General features: G+C 43.2%; 1 protein-coding gene across 1 annotated transcript in view; it reads right to left on the bottom strand.

Annotated features, from left to right (window-relative positions):
* Window positions 1-552: 552 nt before the first annotated feature.
* LOC110520213 (NEDD8-conjugating enzyme UBE2F) overlaps window positions 553-13,400 on the bottom strand; it is a 90,017-nt gene continuing 77,169 nt past the window's right edge. The window contains exon 10 of the mRNA XM_036974604.1: window positions 553-2,302. Coding sequence (XP_036830499.1) covers window positions 2,252-2,302 — 51 coding nt within the window. The 3' untranslated portion in view covers window positions 553-2,251. The remainder of the gene's footprint in view (window positions 2,303-13,400) is intronic.

Raw genomic sequence — 13,400 nt, forward strand, 5'->3', positions numbered from 1 at the left:
CATGTGCTTAAGACCAAGCAGGAAATGCTACAGCTACTGACCCACGAGCTCGTACACCATGTCACAACAAGATAGCTCTCCAACATGTCATAAGTGGAATTCCATTTTGAGCAGCAGCCATTACTAGAGATGTCAAGGCTGCCATTAGAGAATTTGAAGTTATAAGCTCAGGTCTGCTTTCTTTCTTTCTTTATTTTGATGATGTGGACACAGGCTATTTTTTTTTCATTCACTATTGTTCAAAGGAAGGAGGTATCATGTCTCATATTGCACTTTAATTTAACAATTGAGTATTGAATATTTTATTTTAAGATTTTATTTTATTTGTGTTATTTAAGTAATAAATGGAAAGCAAAGTTATTTGTCTGTTATTTTTTTGCTGATCTGAAAAATCATCCGCTCTGCAACCCAAAACCGTGAGTTTTGTGATCTGTTGCACCACTAGTTATAACATTGCAAAAAAACTCTCAATTAACATTGTTGCCAGCAATTACAATCCATGAATGTGTGATAAGGACATTGAATGTGGAAAGAAAGAAAAAACACAATAAGTACATGTTTTTCCTTATTATATCCTCTTTAATATATCTTAAAAAATGGATATACAATCTGAGAAAAAAAAAGGAGGATTTAAACTGAGGAACAGACAGACCCTCCCGAGCCCCACAGAGAATTAGGCTAGCTGGACCAGTAAAATAAGGAGTGTGGGGCTAGGAACCAGAGCATGCTAAAAACAAGTCACATGAACCCCTGTCCATTTGAACACACACACACACTTCTAACATACCTACTGTAAAATACACCACCTCCTGGCCACATACATTTTGCCTCATGCAAACATGTGAATACAATTTTTTAATACAGTGATGACACTGAATCTAACGTTCCAATATGCACACATACAGGCACAAAGCCAGCCCAGGCAAAGCGAAGCAACAAACCCACACACTCAAAGATCTACATATCTCTCAGACACACACACACACACACACACACACACACACACACACACACACACACACACACACACACAGGGGGACATTCAGACACATGAGGACATGCATACAGAGGAGACCCCACTCACTTGCCTCAAAACAGAGGACTCTCATACACAACCTAGCAGAGAAGAGAGCCCTCGTATTCCCTCTACCTCCATGGGGGCAGAGGAGAATGCATGAGGGTGGTGGGGCCTAAGAGAGTGGAAGGAGAAACGTCAGGATGGAGGGATGGAGCAAGACAGACAGACTATCAGAGGCACAGTGCCCTCTACGCTTGGCTTCCCCAGAGGTCAGGGGAGCTGAGATAAGGTCAAGGTTCAGGTGTGGTGGTAGAACTTGTACTGTGGTACAGCTGGAGTCTTTTCCTAGGAGCTTGATCTGGACAGTGTTACAGTGTGTCTGGGGCACCGGTAAATTGTGTTCCCCCTGTGGATGAGTGAACAGAACAGACAGAAAGTGGGAGTGTCTGAAGTGGTACCCTATTCCCTATGTAGTGCACTACTTCTGACCAGGGCCTATAGGGCTCTTGTTAAAAGTAGGGCAATATAAAGGGGTGCCATTTCAGACGTACGCTGAGTAAAGTGGACAACAGAATGGGGACTGACTGGGTCGGTGGCACTTGTCATTCACATGCTGTCTGATGAGGTGGGTGTGGGCGGGGGAGTGCAGGCCTTGAATGAGTGACATAACAGAGATGTTGTTTTTCCAGCTGTGTGTGTTTCTGTGTGGCTGGGTGGGTGTGCATGCACAACCAAGTGCTGTGTGTTGTGAGTAACTAGTTGAGTGCGTTTGCTTTTCAATGTGTGTGAAGGGATTGTGTGTGTGTGCATTTTCTTTGCAACCAGACATGGCAGGCACTAGAACTGAGAAACACTAACAGAATCTTTCTCTTTGATTCGTCAATTCCTAAATAACAGCTAAGTGGATTGGTTAAATCCCGGGTCCTCACTGCCACATGCGCTCACTATTATTGGCTCAGACACACAGAGAGGCCCCGTCATTGGACAATCCCTGCGGTGACGCAGCATGATTACTCTAGGCCACTCAGGGCAATTAAAGCATAATCCCTCAAACTTTTAAAAAACAATTTTTCTTGTAAATCTTTTTTTTTCTTTCAGCGTCATTGTATTGCAGTCAGGGCGTGTCAGCAATGTGCAGCGGTTGGTTGGTTGACGAGACGTTAGGGGGCGGGGTTCAGCTGCGCAGTCGAAGAAAGGGGGGGTTGCAGGCAGCCGGCGCAGCTGACGCAGTCATCATCTGGCATAGTGCTTGATGTAATCTTGAACCTTATTACGGAAATCCTCCTAGAACAAGACACACAAACAACATCAGTGAGCTTTTCTGGATCTACTGTATATCCTTGTTTAATTTTTACAAACATCTTACCTCCAACTGCTCTGAAAATCTTTAGGCCAATATACAGTGTGTTCATCAGTTTAAATGACTGAGCGAGACATTCAATAACAATGCAGTAAGCTGCATCAGGGGTTGATGGCAGTGATACAGTGGGATGAAAACATTACCAACAAACCCTGCGCACTTCCTGTCAAGCAAAACATGATACGACCACTGAGGGCACGGCTACAACAAGAGCTATGAAAACATTACCCGCAGAGCGTCTGTCCAGCCAGGGAATACGGTCCCCATTGCCAGACTGTGGAGATGGAGGTAGATATGGAGGGCCATGCTGCACTGCTAAAGCTCTGGCTCCGGGTAAACAGCCTCCAACAACAAGATGCCTGAGAGGAACCCAGGAGGGCTCAGGATTCCTCAATTAGCTCTGCTGGCCTGTTGTTCTGTACCCAGTACCAGGCTGTAAATAACCCCAGTCTACAGGGAGTCTGGAGGAACACAGTGAACAACCCATCTTTGCCTGTCTGTGACAACCTCGGTTTCCCCAGCCGGTGTATACACAGTATCTGGGCCTAATTGATCCTGCTGAATGGAATGGAACACTATAGTGCAGTACCTCCACTACAGAACTGGGGAGTTAAAGCCTGGGCCAGAGAGAGTGTGTGTGTGTGTGTGTGTGTGTGTGTCAGAGAGAGAGAGTGTGTGTACTCTGTGCGTAGAGTTTAAATTAAATAAAGTCAAATTAATTCCCAAAAGCCTGTCTGGGGACAGTTAGATGATTGAGAGGAGAAATGGGGCCAGGTTGGCATGGCAGCGTACGTAGCGGCACAGGTGGTAGGAGCAGCTCAAGGCGATTGATATCCTTGGCTCTGTTTGTCTCTCCTGGGTCAGCTTGCCCCCTGCCCTTTTCCTTTTCCAGGGCCAGCTTTATTAAACCACACCAGCTCAGGTCATGCACAGCACAGCACAATTCTGAGAGCAACAACAAACGCATCCAACAAAAGCCTATTTTCTTCTCTTCTCATTAGTGGTCCAGGATTTGGGTTCGATTGGGAATTGATGAGGGTAGAAGGGGGCGGAGTCCACTAAAAGACTACACAGCCCTGGTATCAGGAGCCAAGGCAAGTGAAAGAAGCAACTGTAAACTCTCCTCCAATCTGCACAGGGACATCAACGCATTATTTACCCATCAAGCTCCAGTTTCACAGATGCACGTTTCCCAAGATAGGATTAATTCCTTTGAGAATAAGCTCAGAATGAGGCTTGGTCAGGGCTGGAAAAGGCCAGAAGAGTCTCAGACAACAACAACAATGTCAACCATGCCAACAACAACTTATGGAGATAAGCGCGAGACATAATGCTTTTAAATGGTGACGACTTAAGGACAATGTGTGTGGCCGACTTACAATTGACATTTTAGTCATTTAGCAGACGATTTTATCCAGAGAGACTTACAATTAGTACAATACTTAGTTCCTAGCATGCCATCTAAAAGAGCCTGTGCCTGCTACTCAATAGCTTACTTTACCCTCAGGGAAAAACAATTAGCTCTACAGATCTCGCTCTCTGTCTGACATTGCATGAAAGCTTGTATGTAAATGGGGATGAATATCACAATCAGACGGCTGGTTAGTAACCTGCTTTTTGAGTCATAATCCATCCTACTGGGTCTCTACAGTCCAGAGGGCAGATGAAAGCCAGAGGGCAGATGACCTGGGGGGTAGATTATGACGTTGATCTTCTGTGAAACTCCAAGGACGTGGGGAGGACAGAGACAGACACTGATATGAAGGAGGAAAGCAGTGCGGAAACCAACCAAACAAAGCCTGTAGTTGAAGCAGACACTGACTGACGGACTAGCGTTAGCGGCCATCCATTAGTGAACTGAACCATGTAACCTTTCCTACTGAATTAGCTCACATCCTCCCAGCAGGCAGGTACACCAGTGTTCAAAACACCTCTTCTGTTCAAAACACCTCTTCAAGAGGTAAATGAATTAATGCAAATGGCTGTACTTCGCCTTGGGTGGAATGTGCTCCAGCTTTACAGTCAGGCTATAGCAACAGAGCAAAGAAAACATCACTACGTTAAAGAGCCCTCAGCACAGCTAGGCAGACAGAACAGACTTAGAACGAACAGTTAGAACAGGGAGCCCGGAACACTCCAAGCTGAGACCTTGGGGATTCAACTGCTGCACCCCCCCCCCCACACACACTTTACATAACTCTGCAGCCTTGCTAAATATTTTGGCAGCGAGCTGAGCGCAGCACAGAGCTTGAAATAGCCCCCCCTACGTAGGTCTGCGTATTAATCTGCCCCATTATAACAATCTGAAGGCTTTGTGGTCGTGTGGGCCTTGCCTTTCTTCCCTGGCTAAAAGCGTTTTGAAATACCTCTGTATGCAGAATGTTACAAAGAAACAGATATTTGGGGGGAGACTTATATTAGGTTATACTACGACATAACACGACATAACACAACATAACAATGGAGATGAATGATGACATTCAGAACAGTTCTTTGACAAACAAGACAATGTCCTCAAACTAATTCAAAAGTAAAAATGCAGATATACTCAACCTAGTCTTGCATATTTATAAACCATTTCCCTCAGGGAATAGGTCAAAACTACATACTGTCCCTCCCCTGCTACAGCGAATACAGGAAAAGAGACAAGTTGAATTTCCTGTCAGATTGCATCAATGTCACTGTTTTGACTCCCAGGGACATGTCTATTACACACGACTGGCAGAGATGACATGCACTCTGAAACCCTCAGTCACTCTTTGGTTTGGCCATTCAGACGTTTTCAGAAACCAAACTGACCAATCAATGGCCTTCAGTAACCCTGTGACATGATTTGTAACACCCAACAAGGTTACTTCAGAACACAGGGCTGCATGGCTCCTCTCCTCCATGACCTTTACATTTACATAGTCATTTAGCAGACACTCTTATCCAGAGTGACTTACAGTTAGTGCATTCATCTAAAGATTGCTAGGTGGGGCAACCACAATGCTCAGTCATAGTAAGCAAATGTTTTCCTTTAAAGTAGCGATCGGCAAAGTCAAGTGCGGGTGTTCGTTCACAAAAGGCTGTTGGATTATTTCAGATACTTGACCTTTTTGTACATGTCATCCAGAGATGTTCGCCACTGCACTGTTGTGGGACAGTTTGGAGCATCTGTAGTCACCTCAAACACTCACCCCTCCAGCTCAAAAAGTCTGATTGCCCAAATTGGATGTGATCTGGCCAGATGGGAACAGACCGCTCAACACAGCATTAATGTGAGTCTACTGTGTGCTAGACCAGCTGCACACACCACCACTGCTACAGGTAGGGTAGGAGCAGCAGTCAAGCTATGTAAAAGGCAATCACATCACCTGAACACCAACTCAGCAGATGCCGTCAGGGTAGACCGCAGGGGTGGGAGGGCGGAAGGGGTGGAGTGGTAGAAAACGAGACCTCCTGATGGCACTCATCTCGCACTCTATCACTTCGAATCCCCCTCTTCCTCTTTCCTCCCCATCAGGACTAGGGGTAGAACATTTCAGAGCCCTCGAGCTCACCTGGTAACGTGATCAGTTTGTACCGATTCAGGTCAGATCACGTCAGGTAGAACTAGCTCTGAAGGTGGCCCACAGCCAGCAAGGTGTTACAAATACTAGATAGTCTAACAGAAGATCACACAGAGGCCAAATGAGCTAATGATTTCAAAGAATTATTGACAGAAAGTTGACAAAACTACAACATTTCCATACCGTCAAAGTTTTCACTTCACAAAACTGACACGGTCTATACTAAGCGCTAAAGATCACCGTGGTTCAACCATCCAGAACCAGACCCAGTCACGTGTATGCTGGGTTGTTTTCACTTGCAAACAAACAGCCAGTTGATTGGCTATTGATCCAGTGTGAGACAGATTGTTAGCACAGTAAAGATACTGGTCCTGGGGTGGTTGGAGAGCCATAGATCTGCATTAGGATGCAGTCAGAAGACCACAGGGTCCCTCAAGAGAGAATTATGCAAGGCCTTCGTTAAGCCATCGGACTGGGGATCATCAATGGTGCAGTATGGCTGACCATGCTAGAATACCTGAGTGACTAATCATATCAGTCAAAACGTGGCTGTTAGTTTGCTGTGGCCAACCTTAAATCTACCATTTTCTGTGGCATTGCAATAGTTAATGTGACATCCAAAAGTATTTGGACAGTGACACATTTGTTGTTGTTTTGGCTCTGTACTCCAGCAATTTGGATTTAAAATGATACAATGACTAGGTTGTAGTAGAGATGATCAGCTTTAATTTGAGGGTATTGTCATCTACATCAGGATCAAAATACAGTACTTTTGTACGTAGTCCCCCCCATGTTATGGAAATAAAAGTATTCGGACAAATTCAGGTATACAGGGTATTCGGGAAGTATTTAGACCCCTTGACTTTTTCCACGTTGTTACAATACAGCCTTATTCTAAAATGGATTAAATCTTTTTTTTTTCATCAGCAATCTACACACAATACCCCACATTGTTGCAAATGTATAAAAAAATAAAATAATCACATTTAGATAAGTATTCAGACCCTTTACTCAGTACTTTGTTAAAGCGATTACAGCATTGAGTATTCTTGGGTATGACGCTACAAGCTTGGCACACCTGTATTGGGGACTTTCTCCCATTCTTCTCTGCAGATCCTCTTAAGCTCTGTCAAGTTGGATGGGGAGCGTCGCTGCAAAGCTATTTTCAGATCTCTCCAGAGATGTTCAATCGGGTTCAAGTTCAGGCTGGGCCACTTGAGGACATTCAAAGACTTAGGGTCTGTGTGTTTAGGGTCGTTGTCCTGTTGGAAGTTTAACCTTCGCCCCAGTCTGAGGTACTGAGCGCTCTGGAGCAGGTTTCCATCAAGGATCTCTCTGTACTTTGCTCTGTTCATCTTTCCTTCGATCATCACTCGATCTCCCAGTCCCTGCCACTGAAAAACATCCCCTCAGCATGATGCTGCCACCACCATGCTTCACCGTGTGGATGGTGCCAGGTTTTCTCCAGACGTGACACTTGGCATTCAGGTAAACGAGTTCAATCTTGGATTCATCAGACCAGAGAATCTTGTTTCTCATGGTCAGAGTTCTTTAGGTGCCTTTTGGAAAACTCCAAGCGGGCTGTCATGTGCCTTTTACTAAGGAGTGGCTTCCATCTGGCCACTCTACCATAAAGACCTGATTGGTTGTCCTTCTGGAAGGTTCTCCCATCTCCACAGAGGAACTCTGGAGCTCTGTCAATGTGACCATCGGGTTCTTGGTCACCTCCCTGACCAAGGCCCTTCTCCACCGATTGCTCAGTTAGGCCAGGTGGCCAGCTCTAGGAAGAGTCTTGGTGGTTCCAAACTTCTTCCATTTAAGAATGATGGAGGCCAATGTGCTCTGGGGACCTTCAATGCTGCAGAAATGTTTTGGTACCCTTCCCCTGATCTGTGCCTCGACACAATCGGAGCTCGGAGCTCTATGGACAATTCCTTCGACCTCATGGCTTGGTTTTTGCTCTGACATGCACTGTCAACCGTGGGACCACTAGGCAGGGTATCCTAGTGGTTCGAGCGTTGGACTAGTAACCGGATGGTTGCAAGTTCAAATCCGAGCTGACAAGGTACAAATCTGTTGTTCTGCCCCTGAACAGGCAGTTAATAACCCACTATTCCTAGGCCATCATTGAAAATAAGAATTTGTTCTTAACTGACTTGCCTAGTTAAATAAAGGTAAAATAAAATAAAAATATAGAAAAGGTGTGTGCCTTTCCAAATCATGTCCAATCAATTGAATTTACCACAGGTGGACTCTAATCAAGTTGTAGAAACATCAAGGATGATCAATGGAAACAGGATGCACTTGAGCTCAATTTTGAATCTCATAGCAAAGGGTCTGAATACTTATTTTTAATATATTTGCAAAAATATCAAAAAAATTGTTTTTGCTTTGTCATTAAGGGGCATTGTGTGTAGATTGATGAAAATCAATTTTAGAATAAGGTTGTAACGTAACAAAATGTGGAAAAAGTCAAGGGGTTCGAATAGTTTCCGAATGCACTGTATGTGTATTAAAGTCATCAAAAGTTTAGTATTTGGTCCGATATACCTAACACACAATGACTACATCAAGCTTGTGACTCTACAAGACTTGGAATCATTTGCAGTTTGTTTTGGTTGCATTTCAGATTATGTTGTGCCCAATTGAAATTAATGGAAAGTATTTACTGTTCCATTTTGGAGACACTTATTGAAAAAAGAAAACGTGTTTTAATCTGAACACTTCTACATTCATGTGGATGGTACCATTATTATGGATAATCCTGAATGAATCGTGAATAATGAGTGAGAAAGCTAGAGGCAGAAAGATCATACCCCCAAGACATGGTAACCTTTTACAATAACAGGGGAGGTCAGCATTTTTGTGGGGGTATGATATTTATGCCTTTCCCACTCATCATGCATTCATGATTATCCGTAATGTTCAGAAACATGTTATTTCCTTATTTACAATAAAAGTGACTAAAATAACACACTACATTATTTACCATTGGGCACAACATAATCTGAAACACCTAAAATGGGGGGACTATGTACAAAAAGTGCTGTAATTTCTAAACCGTTATGGATGAAAATACCCTCAAATTAAAGCTGACAGACTGCACTTTAACCTCATTTGGTATCATTTCAAATCAAAGGGGCTGGAGTACAGAGCCAAAACAACAAAATGTGCCATTGTCCAAATACATTTGGACCTCGCAATGACATGTACCACAATGACATGACAAAGTATAAGTCCAATATGCTTTTGTGTTGCTGACAAAGACATAAGATAAGGTCAAGAAAGTCATCATGCCTGGCTAATCATCGGCCTCTTTAGTTTTAAGGTCAACAGTCAAATGGCAGCCCCGTGTGGGTTCAGTCTGTTTCGTTCTGGTATGTTCCATCTTCCACAGCACTACTGTATGCCCCCCCCCCCCCAATGCTCTCTGACAACGCAGTCAGAGAGCATTGAGCACTGGGGGAGTTCCACTTTAAGCCTACTCTCTCTACGGTTGTTGCTGAACCAACAATAAAGCTGGAAAAAGGGCTGTTTCTCAGTAGGAGGTCAGATCCATTTGACTGGGTGCCTGTTGTTTTTCCTACTGTGGGATGGGGATTCTGCAACACCACTGCTGCAACATGACTCCGTTACTATTAAAAGCCCTAGTTTCCTCTCAGAGAGAGGGAGAGAGAGAGTTTGAGGCCAAGCTTCCTGTGACGGGACAGTCAGCTGGGAGACCGCTGCATCAGTATGGTGATTACATGGTCATTTAGCATCAGTATGCTATGTGGCGGACGTGTGAGCCGTGGTTTCCCAGTACCCTATGACACACATCTCACAGTTCCCTCCGCACAAAGACTTGATGTTCAGTCGGCATGCCACAAAGCTACAGAGTCAGGGGAGACCAAGAAATTGGACACTCCTCACGAATGCCACGGCCCTCACGTCGAGAACCACAAACTGTGAACGTCACACTCGGCAGGGGCTTGCGAGAGGCAGCTGGGACAACTACTGTGCATATCTGTGTTAGTGTGAGGGAGTATGTAGAGTACATGAACCCCTGCTCCTTTGCTTTAAGTTCCTTGGCGTCCACATCACTAAGAATTTAACATGGTCCACACACCCGCATAATCGTGAGGAGGGCATGACAGCGCCTCTTCCCCCTCAGGAGGCTGAACATATTTGTCATGGTCCCTTGGCTCTTCAAAAAGTTCTGCAGCTGCACCATCTCGACTGGCTGCATCACCGCTTGGTATGGCAAATGTACCGTCCTTGACCTCCGTGCTAGAGGGTGGTGCATACAGCCCATTACACCATTGGGGCCAAACTCACTGCCATTATGCTGCAATAGTTTGTGTCGGGGGTCTAGGGTCAGTCTTATGTCTGGAGTATTTCTCCGGTCTTATCTGGTGTCCTGTGTGAATTTAAGTATGCTCCCTCTAATTCTCTCTCTCTCTCTCTCTCTCTCTCTCTCTCTCTCCTCCCGGAGAACCTGAGCCCTGGGACCATGCCTCAGGACTACCTGGCCTGATGACTCTGCTGTCCCCAGACCACCTGCTCACGCTGCTGCTCCAGTTTCAACTGTTCTGCCTGCGGCTATGGGACCCTGACCTGGTCACCGGACGTGCTACCTTTCGACCTGCTGTTTTCGACTCTCTCTCTCTACCGCACCTGCTGTCTCTAACGCTGAATGCTCGGCTAAGAAAAGCCAACTGACATTTACTTTTATTTGTAATAATGACAATTACAACAATACTGAATGAACACTTATTTTAACTTAATATAATACATCAATAAAATCAGCCTCAATTTAGCCTCAAGTAAATAATGAAACATTTTCAATTTGGTTTAAATAATGCAAAAACAAAGTGTTGGAGAAGAAAGTAAAAGTGCAATCTGTGCTATGTAAGAAAGCTAACGTTTCAGTTCCTTGCTCAGAACATATGAAAGCTGGTGGTTTTCAATATTCCCAGGTAAGAAGTTTTAGGTTGTAGTTATTATAGAAATTATAGGACTATTTCCCTCTATACCATTTGTATTTCATTAACATTTGACTATTGGATGTTCTTATAGGCACTTTAGTATTGCCAGTGTAACAGTATAGCTTCCGTCCCTCTCCTCACTCCTCCCTGGGCTCGAAACAGCAACACAACGACAACAGCCACCATCGAAGCAGCGTTACCCATGCAGAGCAAGGGGAACAACTACTAGAAGGCTCAGAGTGAGTGACGTTTGAAACGCTATTAGCACGCTAACTAGCTAGCCATTTCACTTCGGTTACACAAGCCTCATCTCGAGAGTTGATAGGCTTGAAGTCATAAACAGTGCAATGCTTGACGCACAACGAAGAGCTGCTGGCAAAACGCGCCTGTTTCTGCCTACCACCGCTCAGTCAGATATATATGCTGCTGCTACTCTGTTCTTTATTTTTAATGTTATTATTATCCATCCTTGATGCATAGTCACTTTACACTTTATTAAATTAATATATATATATATATATATATATATATATATATATATATATATATATATATATATATATATATATATATATATATATATATATATATATATATATATATATATATATTAATTATATATATATCTCGAAATGGCCAGAAAAAAAGAACTTTCATCTGAAACTCATCAGTCAGTTCTTGTTCTGGGAAATGAAGGCTATTCCATGCGAGAAATTGCCAAGAAACTGAAGATCTCGTACAACGATGTGTACTACTACCTTCACAGAACAGTGTAAACTGGCTCTAACCAGAATAGAAAGAGGACTAGGAGGCCCCGGTGCACAACCGGTGCACAAGTACACTAGAGTGTCTAGTTTGTGATACAGACGCCTCACAAGTCCGCAGCTGACAGCTCCATTAAATAGTACCCGTAAAACACCATTCTCAACGTCAACAGTGAAGAGGCGACTCCGGGATGCTGGCCTTCTAGGCAGAGTTCCTCTGTCCAGTGTCTGTGTTCTTTAGCCCATCTTAATCTGTTCCTTTTATTGGCCAGTCTGAGATATGGCTTTTTCTTTGCAACTCTGCCTAGAAGGCCAGCATCCCGGAGTCGCCTCTTCACTGTTGACATTGACTGGTGTTTTGCTGGTACTATTTAATGTCAAAGTGGAAATATGTTTTTAGAGATTTTTACAAATTAAAAATGAAACTCAAATATCTTGAATCAATAAGTATTTCAACCCCTTTGTTATGGGAAGTAAAAAGTTCAGGAGTAGACATTTGCTTAACAAGTAGCATAATAAGTTGCATGGACTATGTGCAATAATAGCGTTCATCATGATTTTTGAATGACTACCTTTTCTGTACCCCACACATACAATTATCTGTAAGGTCGAGAAGTGAATTTCAAACAGATTCAACCACAAAGAGCAAGGATGTTTTCCAATGCCTCGCAAAGGGCAACATTTAAAAAAATAAAAAGGTAGATATTGAATATCCCTTTGGACATGGTGAAGTTATTAATTACACTTTGGATGGTGTATCAATCACCCAGTCACTACAAATATAGACATCCTTCCTAACTCAGTGGCTGGAGGGGAAGGAAACCTCTCAGGAATTTAAAAAATTTCCAGAGTTTAATGGCTGTGATAGGAGAAAACTGAGGATGAATCCACAAAAGAAGGAAGCTTGTACAGAGTAAAAATATTCCACAACATGCATCCTGTTTGCAATAAGGAACTAAAGTAATACTGCAAAAAATGTGTCGAAGCAAGTACATTTTTGGGGCAAATCCAATACAACACATTACTGAGTAGCACTCTCTATATTTTCAAGCATAGTGGTGGCTGAATCATGTTATGGTTTATGCTTGTAATCATTAAGGACTGGGGAGTTACAGGAGAAAACATAAACCTTTCAGCAGGACAATAACCTAAAACACATGGCCAAATATACACTGGAATTGTTTACCAATAGTGGCCTAGTTACTGTTTTGAGTTAAATCGGCTTGAAAATCTATGGCAAGATAGATATCTAACAATGCTCAACAACCAACTTGACAAGAATAATGCTAAAATATTTCACAATTCAGGAGTGCAAAGCTCTTAGGGACTTACCCAGAAAGACTGTCATCACTGCCAAAGGTGATTCTAACATGTATTAACTCAGGGGTGTGAATATTTATGTAAATGACCTATTTCTGTCATTATGGCGTATTGTGTGTAGATGGGTGAGATTTTTTATTTATTTTGAATACATTTTTAAATCAGGCTGTAATACTGAAAGCACTGTAGGTACAGTGACACTATCAAGGAGAACCTGTTACAGTAGTGTATTAATGGCAACTTAACTAAAGGTGGTCTGACACAGTGCTTCCTAAACTGTGGGTTATACAATCAGGCCCCTATTGATTTTATTAAAATGTTGAGCATAAGAACACAGCATTTGCCATGTCAAAATGCGTACAATTCCCGGAAATTAACGTAAAGACATCAACATTTTCTCTCAGCTCCACAGCAAAGTGT

This window comes from Oncorhynchus mykiss, chromosome 3, assembly GCF_013265735.2.
Source record: "Oncorhynchus mykiss isolate Arlee chromosome 3, USDA_OmykA_1.1, whole genome shotgun sequence".
Classification (NCBI taxonomy): Eukaryota; Metazoa; Chordata; class Actinopteri; order Salmoniformes; family Salmonidae; genus Oncorhynchus; species Oncorhynchus mykiss.